The following is a 25103-nucleotide window of genomic DNA, read 5'->3' on the forward strand; positions in this document are numbered from 1 at the left end:
GAGTCTGAATAAAACTTTGTTGCCCAATCAATGGGAAAACAGTGAGGAGAATTACAGGAGAATTCATGCCAGTCTGTCACTTTGTGATTCTTAATCAAAGGATTGCGTTTTCAATCTTGAATTGGTAGGTGGCATATCCAGTTCAGCTCCTTGAGTTCGAGTTCAGAATTCGAGGGGCAGGTGGAGTCACTAGGAAGAGTCAAGGATCTGTTCCAGGAGTAGGGCACCCCACAGGCAGACAGAGTGGAGGACAGTCAATGGGCAGCTATTAGGAAGAAGCAGGAAGTACGAGAAGCCTCAGTGTGTGAGGCCACCATCAAACCAGAATGGGAGGTTGCTCAGACACAATACCCTGAAGGAGGGCAGTCTTGGCTATAGCACCAACCTCTAGATTACCTTTGGTGCCTTGTATTGGCAGAAGTAGCAATAGGAAGATAGGGAGGATTCATGCCTGGAGTGAAGCATAGTGCAGGAGGAAGGGTTCACATTCTTGGCTCAATGGGGCCAGTCTGGGGGCAAAAGGCACCTACTCAAAAGGAGTACATTGCATCTCAATGGGACTTAGACCAACGATCTTGGGAGCTTAAAAACCAAAATAACGGTGGATGCTGGAAATCTGAAACAAAACCAATAAGAGAAATCACAGGAAAAAAACCTTAGCAGGTCTGGCAGCATCTGTGGAGTTCTGAATAACATTAACTCTGCTTTCTCTCCACAGGTGCTGCCAGACGTGCTGAGTTTTTCCAGCAATTTCTGTTTTTGTTTTTGATCTTGTGAGTATCCCCACTTGTGTGGTTTGGGCATGTTTAAACTAAACTGGGTGGGCACCAGTATGTATAAGAAAAGAGGAATAAGGTGCTGAAAGGAGTGAGCGTGTTCGATAGTACTGGATAGGAAAGCACTACCAAGCCAGATAGGAACAGAATAAGAGACATGCAAGGAATCCACTGGTGAAAAACATAAATAACCACATGGAATGTAATATAAAATTCTGCAGAAATTCAGGCATCATCTGTACTGAGAGAAACAAAGTTAATGTTTCCAATCCAATATGACTCTTTTTCACAAGATGTCATGTAGTGGCACTAAAATAAACATGGTTAAATGTGTGTCTGTGTGTGTGTGTGTGTGTCTGTCGGTGTTTGTGTGTCTGCGTGTGTGTAACACTCCCTCACCTCTCTCCTGTCTTTCAGTTTTGGCAACAACTCCAGTCCACCCTCTCAGACCTGGCAGAACGCTCCATCGGCCATACATTGGCTGTGCCAAAGTGTCCTTTATTCTGTGATCAAAAGAGAGGATGCCCCTGATAGGTCAAGCACAGAATCTATTTGGTTAAATTTGAGAATCGTAAAGTGTGTAATAGTTTACTGGGGGCATTCTATTGTCTCCAAATAGCGAAGGAACAAATTGAAGAGAAACCATAGTGATGGGCAAAAACTACGGAATCCCAAAACCGTGAGACTAAAAATACTTCAATATTGAGTGGGATAAATGGGGTTGAGTAATGGGAAACTAAAGAGGGGATTTCTGAAATGCGCACTGGGAACCTCCCTGATCAGCATGTTTTTAAGTTCAATTAGGAAGGAGACACTGTTGAATCTCGTGATGACAAATGTAAGTGGCGGGAGGGGGGGTGTCTAAGTGGGCCAAGAGTCAATAGGGTGAGAGAAAACTTATGAACCGCAAGGTCCCAACTTTAGTGGTGGATCGAGCCAGCAAGAAGTCAGACCATTGGGCAGTTTGCAACAGAACATTGCTTTAATTTTTAAGGAAGAGATGTTCTGGGTACAGGCCGAGCATATTCCAACAAGAGGGAAGGGCAGGCAACCAAAGGCAGGGCTCCTTGGCTAGGAAAGGAAATAAAGAATATGAGGTAACAAATTAAAAAAGGAGGGTGATGGGAATTCTACAAGACCGAACCAGACATAAGGTGGCGATATATGTTTAATGGAGCAGGACTAATCATAGCCTTACAGCCCAAGGTGATAAAGGATGATAACAGACTTTCAAAAACCTTTCAATCCTCCCATGATACAAGGGAGCTGCCAGAGGATTGGAAAGTGGCATACATAGCACTTCTGACTAAACGAATGGTGCAACTAGTAACTACAGGTGGGTCAATTTGACATCAAATAAAAGTAAAATACTGCAGATGCTGAAAATCTGAAATCAAGGGAGAAAATGTTGTAGAAACTCAGCAAGTCTGGCAGTATCTGAGGAGGGAAGACTAAATGTTTCAAGACAATCTGACTTTGGCAGAACAATCTGACATCTGTATTGGGTAAGCTCTTAGAATCAATAATCAGACAAAACAAAAATCAACAAGCATTAAAAGTTTGAGTTAGTTAAGGAGAACCAGCATAATTTGTGTTTGATTAATTTAACAAAGTTGGAGGACGAAACGTAACAAGATGTCTATTTAGATTTGAGGAAAGCTTTTGACTATGCGCCACATAAAGACTAGTTAACAAAACTGAGTCTCAAGGAAAAGAAGGATCAATGTCAATGATTAAAAAAAATAGAAAACATGATTTGATTGTAAAATGGTTAACTGTCAGACTGAGTAGTGAGTGGTGTTTCCCAAAGGTCAGTGCTGGGGCTACTGCTTTTTCTGATATAGATGCATCGTGAACTTGATATTGGAATACAGCTTAAAATGTCAAAAGTTGCTGATGTTACAAACTTGAAGCTATGGTACGCAGTGAGGATGGTACAAACTGACTGCAACAGGATATGGATGCTCCAAGGGAAAGGGCAGACAAGTAGCAGATGGAATTTATTGGAAATGTGAGGTTCTGCATTTTGGCAGTAGTGAGAGTGAGAGAGCACGAGCAAGAGTGCAAGCAATTGTGGACGAAAGGCGTAATTCTGAAGAGTATGGGGAGACAGAAGGACCTTGGAGTAACTGCGTTAATCTTTAAAGGTAGCACAAGGTGATGAGAGAAGGGGTAACAAACTACATAAATTCGTTCACTATTCACAAATAGGCTATTGAGTACAAAAGCAGGAAAGCTATGCTGAACATTTGTATAGCTCTGGTGAATCACAACCAGAGGAATGTAGCCAGCTTTTGTCACTCCAATTTAGGAAGGGTTTAGGCTCCCTGAGAGGGTGCACAGGAGATTTACTAGATTTTAGCGACAAAGTTCAACTGGAGAAGGTGGGGTAGGTAGGAAAGGGGCCTTCAGGAATGCATGACAGAGGTGTACCAGGATACAACAGATTTACTTGGGGTGATACACAGGGTCACAGTTTAACATCGCATCAGGAAGATAGCATCTCAGATAGCAAACCACTCCCTCAATACTGCACTAGACTGTTCTGCTAATGACTTAGAGTGCGACCTGAACCTTCTGATTCACGATGTGGAGGTGCCACTGTTGGACTGGGGTCGACAAAGTTAAAAATCACATGACACCAGGTTATAATCCAACAGGTTTATGTGAAAGTACAAGCTTTCGGAATGCTGCTCCTTTGTTAGATAACTGGTGTCACGGGATTTTTATCATGTGATTCACAGCAGCGAGTGTTGGTCACAACTGATAGAATAGGACTGAAGACAGTTTTGCTGAGAACGGTGGTGAAACTAGGGGACTCGAGTCTGAGTTAAGTCGCTCTAGATTTAGTTTGTAGTTCTCATCTCAAAACCAGTTAAAGTCCATGAGGGAACAAGAGGTAAAGAGAGAAGCAGGTCTGTGGACTCTTGGTCTTCATAAATGAAGGAGGAGGTGAACAAGGATGAATTTCAAGACAGTATGAGGCTAAGACAGAAGCCAAGTCTCACAAAGAGCTTCCATCCGAGCTTAACTATGAGCAATGCCATGGAGCGGAGGGCAGAGGGAGGCTACCACAGAATTGTAGAATTGTTACAGCAGGGAAGGAGGTCATTTGTTGTGTCTTTCATTGGTGCTCTCCGTGGCAGTGATTTACATAGGGCTGTTCTTCTCAAGTCTTTCTGTAGCCCTGCATATTACTCGTTTTCAGAAAACTCTTCTTGGGAATCTTGCTGCACCTTTTCTTACACCTGCACATTATTTCCAAAGTACAATGCCCAGAACATCCTGAACCAGTGCTCCATACTGTTGTATTAGGTAGCTACAGTTGGACATAGTACAGCATGGAAGAAAGGCTTTTCAGCTCATTGTGTCCAAGCCGGTCATCAAACATCCAAGTATTCTCATTGTATTTCCTAGCACTTGGTCCATGGCCATACATGAGCATTTCAACAGTTCATCTAAATACTTCGATGTCTTGAAGGTTATGGTTTTGACCACCCTTTCTAGCAGAGAGTTCCAGAAAACCACCACTCTCTGGTAAAAAAAAAATTCCTCAAATTCTCTCAAAATCTTCTGCTCCTTCCCTTAAATTTATGCCCTCTAGTTACTGAATCCTTTCCTTGTCTCAATGTTTCTCCCTTTGTTATCCTAACTATGCCCCTCAACTTTATAGACCTCAATCAGGTAGCCCCTTAGCCTATCCAGTCACACTTCATAGTTGTACTGGTCCTGGCAATATCCTGGTGAATCTCCTCTGCCACCCTTCCTTCAGTACAATCACATCCTTCCCATGGTGTGGTGGCTGAACTGCACACAATACTCCAGCTGTGGTCTAACTAATGCTATCTTCGACTCCCTTGCTCTTGTATTCAATGTTCCAACTTAAAGGCAAACATCCCATATTCCTTCTTAACCACTTTATCCTTCAGTCCTGCAGCCTTCCTGCACACCAAGTTCCCTCTGATCTTCCATACTTCCCAGGGTCCTACCATTTCATCAAGTACTTTCCTGCATTGTGTAATCTCCCAAAATGTAACATCACACACTTTTCAGGATTAAATTCCTTTTGTCACTGTTTGGCCCGTCAGACCAGCCCACCTATATCATTCTGTACCTGAAGGTTTTTCACCTTGTGATTTACGACACTATCAATTTTCATGTTGTCTGCAAACTTACTGATGCTTCATCTCTAGATCTTTAACATCATTAAATGAGTGTCATGAAAACCGTGGAAGAAAGGAACTGCATGCTCTCCACAAGTTTTTCAGGCAACTCCATCTGTTGCCTGAAAAAGCCAGTGCACTGAAGACACTGAAAAGGTGTAGCTCACTTGTGTGCAAATATAGTTATTTTCCGAATTATTAGTCAGCCATAAATCTATTCCAGCTGAAAATCTGAAAAGCACATAAATGTAGTAATTACAGCCAAAATGTGTCTAGCATCAAATAAATAGTGGTTAGAAAACTCCTGCTGAGCTCCAAACAACCAGCCTGACTGTGCAGTAATAGAAGGCTATGCAAATATATGGAAAGAAATTCTATAAATGAGACTGTTGATGCAAATACTGCTTGGTACTGTGAATGTCACAATAATTAGGCAAATGAGAATGATAATCCCCTTCGTCTAACAATACTGCTTCTATACTTCAGATGCAGTGTTTTCAAACCAACTAGTGGGAAGTACAGTCTCCTTAAATATATGCATCTAAAGTGCTGGTGCATCAACTATTCAGTCACAAGTGATGACATGGAAAAAAAAACAGTTGAGTACATTCTAGTCAGACTTGCTGAAGATACGAAGTGGGAAAGCAAGTTGTGCGGTGGACAGAGATGGTTATAGGCAGATTAAGTGAGCAGGTAAAAATGGAGTATAATATGGGAAACATAGAATTTCATAAAATCTCTACAGTGTGGAAACAGGCCCTTCAGCCCAACAGGTCCACACCAATTCTCTAAAGAGTATCCCACCCAGACTCATTTCCCCTATTACTCTACACTTCTCCCTGACTAATGCACCTAACCTACACATCCCAGAATACTATGGACAATTTAGCACAGCCAATTCACCTAACATGCATATCTCTGGACTGTGGGAAGAAATCAGAGCACCCGGAGGAAACCCACGTAGACATGGGAAGGATATGCAAACTCCATACAGACAGTCGCTCGACGCTGGAATTGAACCAGAGTCCTTGGCGCTGTGAGGCAGCAGTGCTAACCACTGAGCCACAGTGCCATCCCATGAAGCTGCCTACTTGGTTGTTAAGACTACAAAAGCAAATTAATTAGAAGGAGGAAGAATGCTACAATATGGGAAGCTGTGCATCACCATAAATGAAACAGGAAGCATTTAGAAAGGCAAATGGAATGCTGGCCTTCATTGCAAGGAAGATGAGAGCGTAGAAACAGAGAAAGGACTCTGAATGCAGGACTTCAAGTAGGCAGCTTGCTGTCATCATCTCAAGGGCAACCAGTGACAGGCAATGAATACTGTTCCAGCTGATGACATCTTCACCCCATAAGAGAATAGAGAAGAGGTCTTGCTACAACTGTACCTCTAGTTTTTTTCAGTGACTTGCACACAGCAAAAATCCTGATCACAAGGATTGAAATTGAGAGCTCTGGGAAAGATGGGAATAAGTTTGGGGAAGTAACAATGCATTCAAGAACCTTCTCCTACACCTTATTTTCAACATAGGTCTATGGAAAGACTGAACAAGTATGGGAAACACAGTCTTGTTTATTCTTTCATGGAGTGTGGGCCTCACTGGAAAGACCAAAACTTGTTATCCCTTCCCTATTGAGGTTGGTGTCATGCTCAGCTATTTCAGAGGGCAGTTAAGAGTGAAGCACATGGAGGCCAGACCAGATAAGGAGGCAGACTTCCTTCCCTCGATGACATTCATTAAACAGACGGATCCTGACAACAATTGACAGAAAGTTTGTGGTCACCATAACTGAGACTAACTTTCAGCGTTCTGGAAAGACCACTCCCTCCGTGACTCCCTCGTCAGGTCCACACCCCCCACCAACCCAACCCCCACTCCCGGCACCTTTCCCTGCAACCGCAAGAAATGCAAAACTTGCGCCAATACCTCCCCCTTACTTCCCTCCAAGGCCCCAAGGGATCCTTCCATATCCGCCACAAATTCACCTGCACCTCCACACACATCATCTATTGCATCCGCTGCACCCGATGTGGCCTCCTCTATATTGGGGAGACAGGCCGCCTACTTGCGGAACGTTTCAGAGAACACCTCTGAGACACCCAGACCAACCAACCCAACCACCCCGTGGCTCAACACTTCAACTCCCCCTCCCACTCCACCATCTTCTTCCTGACCTCTCCGCCCCCACCCCCACTCTGGCCTATCACCCTCACCTTAACCTCCTTCCACCTATCGCATTTCCAACGCCCCTCCCCCAAGTCCCTCCTCCCTACCTTTTATCTTAGCCTGTTTGGTACACCCTCCTAATTCCTGAAGAAGGGCTCATGCCTGAAACGTCGATTCTCCTGCTCCTTGGATGCTGCCTGACCTGCTGCGCTTTTCCAGCAACACATTTTCAGCTCTGATCTCCAGCATCTGCAGTCCTCACTTTCTCCTACTAACTTTCAGTTCCAGAGTTTTCTTTTTAAGAAACTAAATGAATTTAAACTGCACCAACTGTTGTGGTGGGGCTTGAATCCATTACCACTATGCTATCTGGATTAATATAACAGCATCATAACCAGGAAACCACCACCTCCCCCAACATTGGCAAAATCAAGTGATTCAAACAGACTGCCCACACAATAATCATCAATAATCACAACAATACAACTGTTGCTGTTTTGAACCAACACCCACCCTACCTGGGTCCAGAACCATCTTCCCAGCTGTATCCTTCTGATCTTCAGCTACTGACACACTGATGAAGCGGCGGTGTCGCACAGGGCTGGTCCGGGTGGTACAGATTAGTTGGGGAATCAGGCGCGATGGCTGGCTCTCCTGACATTAAACAAAGGACATGCTCACCATCAGTGTTAGAGAAGCAAATCCTTTTACACATACAGGCTGTTTGTAGGCCAGTCACCAAGTTATTAAATTAGACCTGCCACGTCACACCCTTGGGTGATCACAATCCAAAGGAAAGGGTACCTGGAGTAGAATTTGCAATCACTAACTGCCCATATTGTTCACATTCCCACGTAGGAATCTACTAATTGCTGTTCTCCAGATGAAGCCCAGTTCTTCCACAGAGTGGAAACATATCCTGGGTCATTGGTGCTTATCAGTAAATGGGCTGTCAGAGAGTAGTCACACTCTAATGTCTTATCAGGTCATTATCTCATCAGCAATTTGGGAGATTACTGTTGTGCTAGTCATCAAGTTCCTGAAATGTGAGGAGGTGTAGGATTATTTATTTTGTTAACATGGATGCTGGACTCAATCACTCACCATCATGCCAAGCCATTTTCTATCAGTCTATCTCCATCAATTACAATTCACTTCTGAACAAAATGATTTTACATCAACCCTCCTGGATGATGACGACTCACAAACATATAAAAACGAATGCCCAGAAGCAGGTGGACATCCAGGTACAGAAAATTAATGACCGAGTGGGAAGCAGTTCACAGAGAAAGAGAAAGAGACATGCCAACTGCCTTCATTTTCACTGAGGGCAGAACAGGGGCTGCCTCCACCCACCAGAATCACTCCTGGAAAACCTCTAACCATCAGCTTGCAGAATACCACCCCTACCCCCCTCATACCCCCACCACTCCTCTCAAACTCCACCCCACGCTAATCAGCCATTCCACATCTTCAGAGACAGTCCTTCAGAACTTTGTATTCACTGTGGGTCAGAACAGAGCTTTCATTCAGGAGCTCTTCAAGACGAACAGAGATGACAGAAACATCAGCTCTCTACATGCAGAAGTTTGAAATTCTATTGTGTAATGCTGGCAAATGTAACTGTTACTGCTTCCCAATAGCATCTTCCACTCTTCTCTCACTGCCAACAGTCTACAAGACATCCCACTCACTCCTCACCTGTTTGACACCACTTTTGACTGAAGGTTAATGCCAGACCCTGTGCACAGGGTGGGCTAGGATGGACAATTTAGGTGCTGTGCAACTTTGACACACTTGGATATAAATCCATTTTGCTAAGTAAACAAAATTTGTAGATCCAATGCAACTTTGCAGTGGAACTCTGTAGGAGGCATGCTGCAATCACACTGGCGCTGCCAGAACAGACAGCACTCTGCTTACGTGCCCCATGTGCCCACCCTCCGGTTCCACATATGGCAGCCCAGCAGCACTGCCATCCCATCTGCATTATGCTGCAAAAGGAATCTTGGCCCTTTAAATCGTGTAATCAGGTGAAGCTTACTTTCACTCAACAAAAGAAGCTGTAAGATTTCCTTACACCAACTGAGTTTCCTGTGGGCAGGGGAAACCTTGAACTCTAATGTAAAAGTGCAAAGAATCAGAGATGGCATTTTTGCACCAGGGGTTCTGACAAGGTCACAACAGGAGATTGAGAGAACTCCTGGAGAAACTGCAAGCATCCAACTACAGGTTCTGGAGCAGAGACAGTGATGAAACAGTCACCTGAATGAAGAGTTCATTGGTCAGGCCGAGGTAGTTATGCAGAGCCACGAATGTCACTCTCTGTAGCCGCACCATGATAATCTGGGAAAGATATAAAAATAATTCAGCAGTGCCTGGGTGCCTTTGGTTTAATTAACCATCATAGAACACATTCGGTAGTATGAAACTGAAATTTTGCTGAAAGAAAACTTTTAGTCAAAGCCCTTTGTCTTGCACTCAGTTAATGCCTGTCACCTTTATGTTGAGTTCAAACAGGCCCAGAGTGTGCAAAGACCTCTTTCTATGTGCAAACAGGGCCCCATGCTTTATACCATGTAGCTTCCAATACATGCAAGTGTGCCACACTCAACCCAAATGACAATCCTCAATTAGCAATCAGTGTAATTCTTTACACACTCGGGATTATCTCGCAAATACAGTCCAATTGCAAAATCCTGCATACTGTTAGACACTATGTTTATTTTCAGCTATACTTAGTTTCATTTTTTTGTAATATGGATCAGATGTTGCTCCTGATTGATCTTAAATGTGTGAAAAAAAAGCAAAGGATGTGGCTCTGCAAGTGGTTGCTGTGGCCATCACACTATATCCTGATAAAATCATAGATGCAGATCAAAGGCACACAATGTGTTCCAGGGACTTTCAGACCTCACTTTTGCTGCCTTCTAATTTCTGTGTGTTAAAGCAAGAGTCAATATTTCAGTAAACACACACATTGGCCCATAACTATTCCAAACAGGCACTCTGGTAATAGGTACTGCACTTAGGCAAGAAACAATGTAACTGTATAGGAATCATTAAAAGGGCACTCTTCTAATCTGGTTGAGAAACTTCAATTCAACATATTCAATCTGCTAACTTAGACAGGCAATGAAGAACTTACCATATTGCTCACTGAACGTGAAATAGCTCATTTCAATACAATGAATCTAATCATCTTTCCTATCAAAATGGTCTGATGCCTTCAAAGTCTAGTAAAGAGATGAAGCCATTCAGCGTTTCAAGCCTGTTCCAATATTGATGGGCTTTCTGCAATCTAACTCCATTTATCAGCCAAAGCCCCATACCCTTTGGAATAACCAAAATCTTACAAATAACACTTGATCTTTCACCAATTGCTGTTTGCAGAATAATTCCAAGGTTCTACTAATCTCAAACAATTTTAAACTTCACTTCTGAAAGACCATCCTCCCTTAGTCTGAGACCCATCCAAACAGCAAAAATAGATTTATTTCCATCTTCCTCATCTGTTCCCCTTAATAGCTTCAATATTTTGAGTGAAGTCCAAGGGAACACAATCCTAGTTTGTTTATGGAAGACTCTTAATACTCCAGAGACAACCTGACCAGGTAAGATCTGAAGCTTACTGCTAAGCTTCTAGGTGGCTCAGTGGTTAGCATTGCTGCCTCATAGTTCGAATCCACCATTGGGTGTGACAGTCTGCGTGGAGTTTGCATCTTCTCCCTGTGTCCCTGTTTCCTCCCACAGTCCAAGAATGTGCAGGTCGGTGGTGTGGCATTGGAAAATTGCCCATAGTATACAGATATGTGCAGGCTCTGTGGATTAGCCATGGTAAATGCAAGGTTAGAAGGATCGGGTTGGAGGGGGGGTTTGGAATGCCCTTTGGAGCATCAGTGGGTTGAATTGCCTGCTTCCACACTCTATGATACAAGACCCACATTCTACGAACCTTGATTTATTTATCTCAGATGCTGCCAGACCTGCTGAGCTTTTTCAGCAACATCTGTGTTTGTTTATTTCTGCATCTGTTCACAACAGTTTAATGATCTACATACTCCGCTGTTTATAGTTTTCACCATTTAGAAAGTATTTTGTTCTATCTTTTTCATTTCCAAAGTAGATGACTGCATCTTTGCTCAGTATCTTCATCTATCAAGGTCTCCACGTAATTTCATTATCATTTGCTTCTGTCTACACTGCTAACCAACATTGCCTGCCTTCGTGTCATCAGCAAATGTAGACATGTGGCCTTCTATCCCATCATCCAAGTTGTTAATAAATTTTGTGAATAGTTGAGACCAAAATGGATCCTACCTCCCCATTCAGTGCAAAGCAATCAACATACCTACCTAATGAAATTCATGCCCTAAACCCTCATTGTTACTACTTTCCTACCCCTACCTGTCTTCCAAAGCTTTGACCATCATCCTCTCAATTCCGTGCAACACACCTTAAAGTTTACCAGATTGAATCAAACAGAATTTGTAGAAAACACAACACATATTATATATGTATATGTATAGGATTTTGATTCAGGGAAACAGTTTTATTTTCTGAACTTTGCAACAATATTATTGCCAAGTCCATTCCCTGTTAAGTTCAGGATTAAGGAGCACATGCTTGGTTTCTAGAAGAGTCCAAAACATAAACTCCCTACTCCAAAACAACTGGCCTCAGCATTGCCTATAGACGTTAATCATGTTCAGTGAGGGCATACATACATTTATTTTTGCAGAAAAGGAATAAACTTTTGCTCAGCCAAAGCTCTCACCTGTACTACTCTGACCAGGCTTTCAGGATACTTCTCAAATATTGTCTGAAATGCCTCCACTGGTAAACAAAGCACAGTTGATTCTTCAGCTGCTCGAGCCGATACCGTCTTGTACGGTCGTTGGTGACCCTGGCATAATTCAAAAGCACCCAGAATTATTTCCATCTCTCATTCAATAACGCACGCACTCCCACAGACAATGTCTGCAAGTATTTCCACTCAAACTGCAAATCTGAGCGTGGATCACAAAGCCATTAGAATAAACCCAGACACTGGGTAATACGTAAACTCCCAGAAACTGGAGCTAATGGCCACAATTATTTGAGAGTGTATTTGAATTTATCAATGGATTTCAGTAGATGTGTTAGGTTTTCAAAGTTTGAGGATTTGAGGCAATAATATTTACAAGCACTGCAAACAGTGAATGAGCAAGTACAGGGTATGGGGAGGAATTGCCAATCGAAAAACATGCTGAAACGCACTCACTTACCGTTATAACATCAAGAATGCTCAGCAAACTATGCACACTATCACCAGGGAAAATCTCCTTCACAACACACTCCTTTCCATCCTGCAGAAAAATACAAACAACAAAAAATACCTGCATGGTTCTGGTACTGCTAGAGGCTGAGAATCCTGTTCTACAGTCATACCCCACATGATAAACCTTTACAAACACCTTCATGGTGAAAACAGCTTCAATATCATATCCTTGCCCCCAAAGTCATAAGAAATATAAAATTTAACAATAATGTCACGATTTATCTCCTGCAAAAATGAAATCTTTCTTCATATTTGAATGCTACCTTGTGCAGAAAGACAGGCCTCTGGATTACAAAAAGGTTCTGTATTGCAGCTGAGAGTATCTTACCTTTAAAAAAATGTGTTACATATGTCTCAGGGATGCAGACACAGGCCATTAGAGATTGTCCTATTCCACAAATGGGATATTTACTCAAGATTTCTCCAGTATATGAGGAGACAATGATGTTCTGGTAATGCAACAGCCTATTAGCCCACAGAACCAGATTAATAGTCTGGTTAAATGGTTTAAGTTATGCCAGTTGCTAGAACTTAAACTCTATTACTAAATCTTGCATTATAAAGCTAGTCTATGGTGACTATCAACAGTTGTTGAAAGGCTCAAATCTGCTGCTTGGACTCAGTTTGGCCCGGATGTGACACCAGACCCAGAGGAATGTGGCTGATTCTTTCTGCGCTCTGAAATAGTTTGGGCAAACCACTCAGTTTAAGGCAACTGAGGACAGGCAATGAATGCTGGCCATCCCATGAAACATTAAAACTCTCTACTTTCCCAACCTCGATTAAGAAACTCTGCTGTTCCGATACAGTCCTGTGTATGAACTCTCCACTAACCACTTCAACACACTCCCTTTTTACTGTTTTAATGGCCCGTTTCATCCACTCTGACACACCTAGATTCAACCAGCCCCCCCTGGAAACCCCCACATCACCCCTTGCCTTTCCCATTCATCAAGCTGCTTTCTCTTGGATGGTGTTGAGCTTCGAGTGTAATTGAAGCTGCACCCATGCAGGCAAGTGGAGAACATTCCATCATCCACTTGATTTGTGACTTGTAGTTGGTGCACAAGATTTAAGAAGGCAGGAGATGACAGAACTCCTGGTGGCCCTAGTTAGGATCAGAATCAAGAGCACAGCAAGTACATTTCTAATCATTACAACATTGCAGCGTTAGTACAATTCAGTATAAAGAATATTCTATTTGCTTTGAATCAATAAGCTCCTTTAAAATTTACTACATTAAAAATCAGTTGAGCTAATATTTGACAGAAAATAGTGAGCAGCCACTTATGTGTCTTTTTCTAGGCCAAACTTACAGTTCCCATCAGGCTGAGCTCCAGCTTGCCATCTTGTACCACGTAGATGCTGTTGTCTGCCTGACCCAGTCGGAAGACGTACTCCCCCTGTTGGAACTGCTGGAAGACCATGTGTTTACACAGCTCCAGAAACAGAGGCTTCTCAAAATGGCCGAGAACTCTACAGGGGGCAAGAAATATCAACATTAGATACTGACCCTATCGGGCCCTGTATTTTGGCAGTTATTAGATTTTCAGGGTTTCAATGAATGAGTGCAATCTGAATGGTTAACATGTTGCTCAATTGACAAGAAAAGGTATGTTTGGGTGCATATTAGAAATGTAGATATGGGTGCACATTAAGGAGACTTGCTTGTGGCATAGTGGTAGTGTCCCGTCCTGAATCTGGAGGCCCACGTTCAAATCCCACCTGCTCCAAAGGTGTGTAATAACATCTCTGACCAAAATGATTAGAAAGATAAGCATCAACATACATTAGGTGTGTATTAAAGCTCTGGGCTAAACTTATGGGGTTCTCTCTCTCTCTCTCTCTCTCTCCCTCTCACTTTCTCTATTTGTTTGCTTCCTGGAGAATTCCCAGTTCCCTCAAAATCCATTATGTCCTTGAGAACCTCTTCCCTTCCAGTCAGAAACGCTGCTGAAGTGAACCTGTGCTGGTTTCAGCCCACAGAATCATACAATCCCTCCAGTGTGCAAACAGGCCACATGATCCTCCAAAGAGTAACCCACCCAGACCCATTCCCCTCCCATATTACTCTACATTTCCCCTGACTAATGCACCTAACCTATACATCCCTGAACACTATGGGCAATTCAACGTGGCCAATCCACCTAACCTGCACATCTTTGGATTGTGGGAGGAAACTGGAGCACCCGGAGGGAACCCTTGCAGACATAGGGAGAGTGTGCAAACTCCACACAGACACAATCACCTGAGGCTAGAATTGAACCCATATCGCTAGCGCTGCGAGGTAGCCGTGCGAACCATAGAGTCACCATGCCAATCTTTCCTGCAAAGAAAGCTAAAAAGCTCTTCAACTGGGCTGACCTACCTGAACCCCATTTCACTGTCCCTTTCCTCACTCAGAGGGGTCCTGGGTTACAATCATCCTTAGATTCCAGTGAACTATGTTTTGCACAGCATAGCCTGCATATCAACATGCCTCAAATGGTACAATTAGAGTAAAATTAACTGCAAGAATATTTACATTTACACCACTAAATCTGCTGGGATAGGTGGAGTGAAGCAAATTTCCTTCAGAAAACTAAAATAAAGCTGCATGACACAAGTTCACTTGGCTGGTTCCTGTAACGAAGGGGCTTGTCATATGAAGAAAGGTTGAACTCATTGGAATTGCTGGAATCCCTTTCAGCTCCAGTGATAAAAAGTGCCACATATGAGATAATTGTTTGAAACATGCACATGGGATTGAGGATGATATACTAATATAGATTGTGATGGTTAACAGACAGGTAACACCGTAGATTCTGGGTAATCCCAGACGGAGGATGAGAGAAAATCATGGCTGAGAGAGCTGCTTCTTTTTTGAGGATTTTTCTTTCCCTGTGTTGGAGCTGATTTCCTCGATTTTGTGGAGCAGTAATTACTGTTTTATAAGCTGTTTTGGAGAAAGATCAAAACAAGGTAATTTAAAACAGGAGAGGGAGCAGGGACCACATCGGAGGTGAAAAAAAAGAATCAGTGAACCTGCACAGCTGTCTGACCAGGCTGTGAACTTTCACAGACAACTGCCTCTGCTGTTCGTTTCAAATATCTCTGGACATGGAGCTCCGTCTAAGAAAAATAAAGAAAGAGCAAACTTCACAGCTGACCTTGGAGAATCTCAATATGGGGAGTTCCTCACAGCAGGGCAACAGCTCAGCAGTTTGTTCAATCTAATCATACACTGTTTGTAAATGTTTAAGGCGAGTAGGGCTTTTTAAAATATATTTATTCAGATCTGTCTCTAGATTGAATTGTTTTTAAAAATAAAAAACATAGGTATTAAGTTAGCCTGGAGCAGTGTTTTTTTTACAGCAGTAAGGCTGTGCTATATTCTGAGTCAGTAGGTTGTTAAGGTGCAGAGATAGTCTTTAGTGAGTGATTTGCTCTTTCTGTCGAATGTGAGAGATTATGGAGAATTTCCACGTTACTGATGATTATGACTGCAGGAAATATGTTTGGTTGTGAATCCTATTGCATCGCATGGGCAGGGGTTGGAGCAGCAGCTCGGGGCAATGAGGAATGTACAGGAGCTCGGGGCTGTGATGGGTGGCACTTTCAGGAAGATAGAAAAACCACAGATACAGTCAGGTAGGTGGGTTACCCCCCAGGGAAGGTAGGAGGGGGAGGCAGGTAGTGCAGGAGCTCCTGTGGCTACCCTTCATCTCAAACAAGTATGCTGTTTTGGTGATGGCCTCTCAGGGGAATGTAGCACTGACAGCCAGATTTCGCAGACTGGCTCAACTGTAACAAGGGGTACGCAAGATTCCCAGAGATCAATTGGGATAGGGGACTGGCTAGTCAGAGGCAAAGCCAGACATTTCTGTGGCCAGCAAAGAGATGTCAGAATGGTGTGTTGCCTCCCTGGAGCCAGAATCAAGGATGTCTTGGAGAATCATAGAATCCTTATAGTGTGGAAACAGGCCCTTCGGCCCAGCAGGTCCACACCGACCCTCTGAAGACTAACCCACCCAGACCCATTCCCCTATTACTCTACACTTCCCCTGACTAATGCACCTAACCTACACATCCCTGAATACTACGGGCAATTTGTCATGGCCAATTCACCTGACCTGCACATCTTTGGACTGTGGGAGGAAACCGGAGCACCCGGAGGAAACCCACGCAGACACTGGGAGAATGTACAAACTCCACACAGACAGTCACCCGAGGCTGGAATTGAACCCGGGTCCCTGGCTTTGCGAGGCAGCAGTGCTAACCACTGAGCCACCACGCCACCCCTCTTTTTAAGCAAAAATCAAACATCTCCCGTCAATTCTACCTTGCTTCTAAGTGAGGTTGTAAATGATCTGTAAGTAACCCCCTCCAGCCCCTTGAACGATACCAATAATCCCCAAGGATCTCCACTTTGCTGAGGAACTGGTCTACTCGTAACCCAGCCCTATCCCCCAGTTCAGGTCACCTTGGTGAGATAGACCCAGATAGTGTTAATAACCAGGTGGGAGAACATTGTCTCAGAAGTTACTGAACAATAACGCCGAGGCAGAGTGCGCAGAATATTCTCAAAGGGGAAAGGGACCATCTGCAGGTCATTGAATACATTGGAACCAACAACATAGGAAGAGAAAAGGACGAGATTCTGAGCAGAGAATATCGGAAATTATGCACGAATTTAAAAAAAGAGATCCTCAAGAGGAGTAATACCTGGATTACTCCCAGTGCTATGAGCTAGTGAGGGTAGGAATGGGAGGATAAAGCAGATGAATGCATGGCTGAGGAGCTGGTGCAGGGGAGAAGGATTTTTGGATCATTGGAGTCTCTTCTGAGGTAGAAGTGACCTGTCTAAGAAAGACGGATTGCACCTGAATTGGAAGGAGACTAATATACAGGGAGGAAGATTTGCTAGAGCCACTGGGGAAGAGTTAAACTAGTAGAGGGATAGGGATGGGGGATTAAAGGATCAGTCTGAGGCTGGCGCAATTGGGAAAGGGAGGTGGTCAAATAGTCAAGGCATACAGGAGCAAAGCAGAGATTAAGGTAGATTAGATTAGATTCTCTACAGTGTGGAAACAGGCCCTTTGGCCCAACCAGTCCACACCAACCCTCCGAAGAGTAACCCACCCAGACCCATTTCTGTCTGACTAATGCACCTAACACTATGGGCAATTTAGCATGGCCAATTCACCTGACCTGCACATCTTCGGACTGAGAGAGTAAACCGGAGCACCCGGAGGAAACCCACACAGACACGGGGAGAATGTACAAACTCACACAGACAGTCGCCAGAGGCTTGAATCAAACCTGGGATCCTCATGCTGTGAGGCAGCAGTGCTAACCACTGAGCCACCATGCCGCCCAAACCACTGATTGATTAATTAAACTGCATTTATTTCAATGTGAAAGGCCTGACAGGTAACGCAGATAACCACAGAGCATAATTAGGAGCATGGGACTAGGATATCATAGCTATTACAGAGACATGGCTCAGGGATGGACAGGACTAGCAGTTTTATGTTCCAGGGTATTGATGCTACAGGAAGGATAGAAAGGGGGATGAGAGAGGAGGGAGAGTGGAGTTTTTAAATTAGGATTAACATTACTTCTATACTTCGGCAGAATATTCCAAGGACTACGTTCAGTGAAGTTATTTGGGTGGAACAGAGAAATAAAAAAGGGATGATCACCTTCTTGGGATTGCATTGGAATCGTCGGCCTAACATACAATGAACGGCTGAGGATCCTGGGATTGTATTCATTCGGGTTTAGAAGGTTGAGGGGAGATCTAATAGAAACTTACAAGATAATGCATGGCTTAGAAAGGGTTTATGCTGGGAAGTTGTTTCCGTTAGGTGGGGAGACTAGGATCTGTGGGCACAGCCTTAGAATTAGAGGGGGTCTATTTAGAACAGAGACATTTCTTCAGCCAGACAGTGATGGGCCTGTGGAATTCATTGCCATGGGGGACAGTGGAGGTGGAGACGTTAAATGTCTTCAAGGCAGAGATTGATAAATTCTTGATCTTGCAAGGAATTAAGGGCTACGGGGAGAGTGCAGATAAGTGGAGTTGAAAAGCCCATCAGCCATGATTAAATGACTGATTGGACTCGATGGGCTGAATGGCCTTACTTCCACTCCTATGTCTTACTGTATTATAGATCCCCCAATAACCAGCCAGAAGTTGAGATGCAAATTTGTAAGGAGATCTCAGTTATCTGTAAGAATAATAGGGTGATAATGGTAGGAGAGTTTAACTTTTCCAAACATAGACTGGGACTGCCATAGTGTTAAAGGATTGGATGTAGAGGAATTTGTTAAGTATGTATAAGACAATTTTCTGATTCAGTATGTAGATGTACCTACTAGAGAAGGAGCAAAATTTGACCTACTGTTGGGAAATAAGGCAGGACAGGTGACTGAGGTGTCAGTCGGGGAGCACTTTGGGGCAAATGTGCATAATTCTATTAGTTTTAAAACAGTGATGAAAAAGGATAGACCAGATCTAAAAGTTGAAGTTCTAAATTGGAGGAAGGCCAATTTTGAGGGTATTGGGCAAGAACTTTTAAAAGCTGATTGGGGGCAGATGTTCACAGGTAAAGAGATGGCTGGAAAATGGGAAGCCTTCAGGAATTAGATAACGAGAATCCAAAGACAGTGTGGTGCTGTTAGGGTGAAAGGAAAGGATGGTAGGCATAGGGCATGCTGGGTGACTAGAAAAATTGAGGTTCTGGTCAAGAAAAAGGAAGCATATGTCAGGTATAGACAGCAGGGATCAAGTGAATCCCTAGAGGAGTATAAGCATAGTAGGGGTATGCTTAAATCAGAAGGGCAAAAAGGGGACATGAGATAGCTTTAACAAAGGGTTAAGGAGAATGCAAAAGAGTTTCTACAAATAAATTAAGGACAAAAGAGAATTTAGGGAGAGAATAGGGCCCCTCAAAGATCAACAAGGCAGCCTTTGTGTGGAGCCGCAAGAGATGGGAGAGATACTAAAGAAATATTTTGCATCAGTGTTTACTGTGGAGAAGGACATGGAAGCTAGAGAGCTTGGGGAAACATATAGTGATACCTTGAAAAGTGTCCATATTACAGAGGATGAGGTGCTGGACATCTTAAAATACATTAAGGTAGATAAATCCCCAGGACCTGATCAGGTATACCCTAGAACTTTGTGGGAAGCTAGGGAAGTGATTGCTGGGTCCCTCGTGGAGATATTTGGATAACTGAAAGTCACAGGTGAGGTGCCAGAAGATTGGAGGTTGGCTAACGTGGTGCCACTATTTAAGAAAAGTGATAATGAAAAGCTAGGGAACTATAGACCAGTGAGCCTGACATTGGTAGTGAGCAAGTTGTTGGGGTCCTGAGGGACTGGATTTACATGTATTCGGAAAGGCACGGACTGATTAGGGATAGTCAACATGGCTTTGTGCATGGGAAATCATGTCTCACAAACTTGATTGAGTTTTTTGAAGAAGTAACAAAGAAGATTGATGAGGGCAGAGCAGTCGATGTGATCTATATAGAAAGGCGTTCGACAAGGTTCCCCATGGGAGACTGGTTAGTAAGGTTAGATCTCACGGAATACAGGGAGAACTAGCCATTTGGATACAGAACTGGCTCAAAGGTAGAAGACAGAGGGTGTTGGCAGAGGATTACTTTTCACACTGGGGGCCTGAGACCAGTGGAGCGTCATAGGTATTGGCGCTGGGTTCACTAGTTTTTGTAATTTATAGAAATGATTTGGATGTGAATTTGGGGGTATGGTTAGAAAATTGGTGGTGTAGTGGACAGCGAAGGTTACCTCAGACCATGATCAGATGGGCCAACGGGCTGTGGAGTGGCAAATGGAATTTAATTTGGATAAATGTGAGGTGCTATATTTTGGCAGTGTAAATCAGGGCAGGACTTATACACTTAATGGTAAGGTCCTCATGGGTGTAGTGAACAAAGAGGCCATGGAATGCAGGTTCACAGTTCCTTGAAAAATGGAGTTGCAGGTAGGCAGGGTGGTGAAGGTGGCATTTGGTCAGTGCACTAAGTATAGGAGTTGGGAGGTCATATCCTGTCCAGCTGCCACATTAGTTAGGCCACTTCTGGAATACTGTATTCAATCTTGGATTCTCTGGTTTGGAAAGATGTTGTGAAACTTGAAAGGTGCAGAAAAGATTTACAAGGATGTGCCAGGGTTGGAGGAATTGAGCGTTAGGGAGAGGTTAAATAGGCTAGGGCTGTTTTCCCTGGAGTGTCAGAGGCTGAGGGGTGACCTTACAGGGGTCTTTTCCCTGCGGTGGGGGAGTCCAGAACTGGATGACATCGATTTAAGGCAAGAGAGGAAAGATTTAAAAGGGACCTAAGGGGCAACGTTTTCAAGCAGAGAATGGTGTGTGTATGGAATGAGCTGCCAGAGGAAGTGGTGGAGGCTGGTACAATGACAACATTTAAAAGACATCTGGATGGGTATATGAATAAGAAGGGTTTAGATAAATATGGGCCAAGTGCTGGAAAATGGGACTAGATCAATTTAGGATATCTGTTCGGAATGGACGAGTTGTAAAGAAGGGTCTGAATGTTGATATGACGCTAGGTATAAATTGGTCTTTTGCAGAATGGAAGGCAGTAACAAATGGGGCATTGCAGGGATCAGTCCTTGGGCCCTAATCAAACATAATACTTATCAACAACTTGGATGATGGAATCGAAATGCAAGTTTGATTTTCGCTTATTGACAACATAAAACTAGGTGGGATTCTGAGCGGCAAGCAAGATCAAAAGAGTTCTCGAGGCAACTTAGAGAAGCTGATTGAGCAGACAAATACTTGGCAGATCAATATGCTGCGTGAAGTTATCCAATTTAGTAGGAGAACAGAATAGTAGAGTATTATTTACACAGCGATAAATTAAGAAATATTAGTATACAGAGGGATCTGGTTGTCCTCATCCATTGGCTCCCTGAAAGCAAGCATGTAGATGCAGCAAGCAGTTAGGAAGGCAAATGGTATCCTGGCCTTCATTGCAAGAGGGTTTCAGTGCACGTGTAAGGAAGGGGTGAGACCATACCTAGAATATTGCGTGCAGTCTCCTTATCTAAGAAGAAATATACTCTCCGCGTAGAGAGTGTGTCATGAAGGTTCCCTAGACTGATTCCTGGAACGGCAGGTACATTGTACAAGGAGAGATTGGGCCAGTTGGACCCGTAATTACTATGTTTACAAGAATGAAAGGGGATTTCATTGACACACATCAAAGTTTGACAGGGCTGGATAGACTGGACGCGGGAATTGTTTTCTCCCCGGCTGGGAGTCCACAATGAAGGGATCGCTATTTCAGAACATGGCACAGATCATTCCAGATGGAGAAATGGGGCAATTTTCTTCACTCAGAAGATGGTGGACCTGTGGAATTCTCTCAGCTGTGTAAGTCAAACCACTGAATACAGTTCAGAAAGAACAATTTCTCCAGTCTAAAGGCGTCAGCGGGTAGCTGGAGAAAGCGAGAGCAAGAGCATGGCATTAAACGTGAGGGTCAGCCATGTTCACACTGAATATAAGAATGGGCCTGATCATTCAAAATAGCCTATTCCTTCTCCCATTTTCTACACTTCAAAGCTGTGCACTTGACTTGAAACTAAGTAACAGTTCCTTCACTACCACGGAGTCAAAATCCTGGAACTCTCTTCCTAAAGCCACAATGGTTGTAACTTGGGGATGGATAATAAAGGCCAGGCCCAGCCATTGAAGCTCACATCCCATGACTAAACGCTAAAAACGAAAAATACAAAAATAGCTATTGCAATCCCAAGAGACATTCCTTCCAGCCTGAAAAACACTGCCTGCTGTTTCCAGTCACTCGGCCAATTCTGTATCCACGCAGCCACTGTCACTTTGTTCCACGAACTTCAACTTTGCTGACAAGCCAGTTAGTTGGCACTATATTGTATTCTGCACTTCTCCATTGATACAGCAGAATGTTAAAGAGTAGTTAATCCCACGCCAATTCTTCACAATGTGCAGGATTGTGACATGTAACTTATGCTTTGATCAAATATGTTCCAATATGAAAACTAAATCTATCTTTTCCTTAAATACGACTGGGTGGTGCTCCTTTACTAAAAAGGATAAGTACTTTCAGGAGGTTACCTGACGTTCTTCAGCATGTACAGGACTTCCAAAGGCAAGTGAGAGCTGGCAACATCGAACTCAGTCAGGTCAGCCTCGAGAACAGAGGGAGGGGGCTCCTTCGGCTGCAGGGTCGGAACTTCCTTATTAATGTGTAAGAACCTGTGCAGGATGCAGGATACAAAGAAATCTTTTAGACATGGAGACAGAGACTGCATGGCCCAGGCAGGGAGGCATCAACACAATGATATCTGACTTTGCTGCACTCTGTGTCAATCATTCAGGCTTTTTATACCTGTTACACTATTATTTTACTTACAGATTTCTATCAATCAGACAAAAGATAATCCTTGATGTACAAACTCAGTCAACATTCAGCATTTGGTTGAAGCAATCACTCAGACTGGACTAAAGACAAACTCGCCCAAATACTAGTTCACCTGAAAGGCATCTTCTGCAAACTTTCACAGCTGCTGTCCCTGCCCCAACAGGTCAGGGAGGGGAGGGGTTGAACTACCCTTGCGCAGAGTTACTGAACAATTAAATCATTGACAAACTCACACCAGGTATTATAGTAAGCTGATTGATCCTCCGCCAATCCACGTGCAGAACACAGTCATGTGTGACTGGTTGTATTTTAATCACAATCCCCGACAGTAACACTGCTGCTTGGTTACTTCCGGTCAAGGACTACAGATTATCACTCGCATTATCAACCATCACTGAGAGGGAAGTTTTAATCCATCTGCATGAACAGTACATGCATTCACTCTGACAACACTTTTCCAAACAGATACCAGTAAACAAGGATCTACTGACTTAAGGGCTGCACATGGTATGATTATTCCAGGAATGACAAAGAGGTTTAAGTATGGTCATTGTAACACTGTTTTCATTGCATGCTTTAGAGGTGCCGGTGTTGGCCTTGGGTGGACAAAGTTAAAAATCACAATACCAGGTTATAGTCCAACAGGTTAGAGCCAATCAAAGATTGTAGTGGGGAGTTGTGCACAAAGTCCAAGGAGATAGGGGAAGCGCGAGATGAATATTTTCATCAGTATTCACACTGGAAAAAGACAATGTTGCTGAAGAGAATACAGAGTTACAGACTACAGACGGGATTGAGGTTCACAAGGAGGTGGTGTTAGCAATTCTGGAAAGTGTAAAAATAGATTAGTCCCCTGGGCTGGATAGGATTTATCCCAGGATTTTCTGGGACGTTAGGGAGGAGATTGCACAGCCTTTGGTTTTAATATTTATTTTGTTGTTGTCCACAGGATTCGTGCCAGAGACTGGAGACTAAGAAATGGTGTCCCTTGTTCAAGAAGGGGAGTAAAGACAACTCTGGGAATTACAGACCAGTGAGCCTTACTTCGGTTGTTGGTAAAGTGTTGGAAAAGATTATAAGAGATAGGATTTATAATCATCTAGAGAAGAACGATATTAAGGATAGTCAACATGGTTTTGTGAAGGTTAGGGCGTGCCTCTCACACTTTATTGAGTTCTTTGAGAAGGTAACCAAACAGGTGGATGAGGGTAAAGCGGTTGATGTGGTGGAAATGGATTTCAGTAAGGCATTTGATAAGGTTCTCCATGGTAGGGTATTGCACAAAATACAAAGACATGAGATTGAGGGTGATTTAACAGTTTGGATCAGAAATTAGCTTGCTGAAAGAAGATACAGGGGGGTGGTTGATGGAAAATGTTCAACCTGGAGTTCAGTTGCTAGTGGAGTACTGCAAGGATCTGTTTTGGAGCCACTGCTGTTTGTCATTTTTATAAGTGACCTGGATGAGGGCATAGAAGGATGGGTTAGTAAATTTGTAGATAACACAAATATCAGTGGAGTTGTGGATAGTGCTGAAGGAGGTTACAGGTTATAGAGGGACATAGGTAAGAAACAGAGTTGGGCTGAGAGGTGGCAAATGGAGTTTAATATGGAGAAGCCTAAGGTCATTCACTTTGAAAGGAGTAACAGGAATAAAGAGTACTGGGCTAACGGTAAGATTCTTGGTAATGTGGACGAGCAGAGAGATCTCTGTATCCAAATACATCAATCCTTGAAAGTTGCCACCTAGCTTGATAGGGTTGTTAAGAAGGCATATGGTGTGTTCGCTTTTATTGGTAAAGGGATGCGTTTCGGAGCCACAAGGTCATGCTGCAGCTGTACAAAACTCTGGTGCGGCCACTTAGAGTATTGTGTACACTTCTGATCACTGCATAATAGGATGGAGGTGGTAGCTTTGGAAAGGGCTCAGAGTAGATTTACTAGGATGTTGCATGGTATGGAGGCAAGATCTTATGAGGAACAGCTGAGGGACGTGAGGCTGTTTTCGCAAGAGAAAAGCTTGAGAGGTGACTTAATAACGACACATATGATGATCAGAGGGTGAGACAGGGTAGACAGTGAGAGCCTTTTTCCTCAAATGGTGATGGCTAGCATGAGGGGACATCACTATAAACTGAGGGGTGATAGATATTGGACCGATGTCAGATGTAGTTTCTTTACTCAAGAGAGTAGTAAGGGCATGGGACGCACTGCCTGCAACAGTAGTGGACTT

The 25103-nt window shown here is 43.4% G+C and overlaps 1 protein-coding gene across 7 annotated transcripts in view; it reads right to left on the bottom strand.

Moving 5' to 3' along the window:
• The window catches only part of pnpla6 (patatin-like phospholipase domain containing 6), a 145711-nt gene extending 122647 nt beyond the window's left edge, over positions 1-23064 (bottom strand). For 3 of the 7 annotated variants that reach the window (XM_043694672.1, XM_043694668.1, XM_043694666.1), the window contains exons 1-7: positions 22983-23061; positions 22564-22704; positions 13747-13906; positions 12378-12458; positions 11888-12016; positions 9376-9456; positions 7629-7764 (exon numbers count right to left, since the gene is read on the bottom strand). In XM_043694672.1, coding sequence (XP_043550607.1) covers positions 7629-7764; positions 9376-9456; positions 11888-12016; positions 12378-12458; positions 13747-13906; positions 22564-22704; positions 22983-22993 — 739 coding nt within the window. In that variant the 5' untranslated portion in view covers positions 22994-23061. Of the gene's footprint in view, positions 1-7628; positions 7765-9375; positions 9457-11887; positions 12017-12377; positions 12459-13746; positions 13907-22563; positions 22705-22982 lie in introns of all 7 variants that reach the window. The other 4 variants (XM_043694671.1, XM_043694667.1, XM_043694670.1 and 1 more) reach the window with 3 other exon arrangements.
• Positions 23065-25103: the final 2039 nt, after the last annotated feature.

The sequence above is a fragment of the Chiloscyllium plagiosum genome, chromosome 8, assembly GCF_004010195.1.
Source record: "Chiloscyllium plagiosum isolate BGI_BamShark_2017 chromosome 8, ASM401019v2, whole genome shotgun sequence".
Taxonomy (NCBI): Eukaryota; Metazoa; Chordata; class Chondrichthyes; order Orectolobiformes; family Hemiscylliidae; genus Chiloscyllium; species Chiloscyllium plagiosum.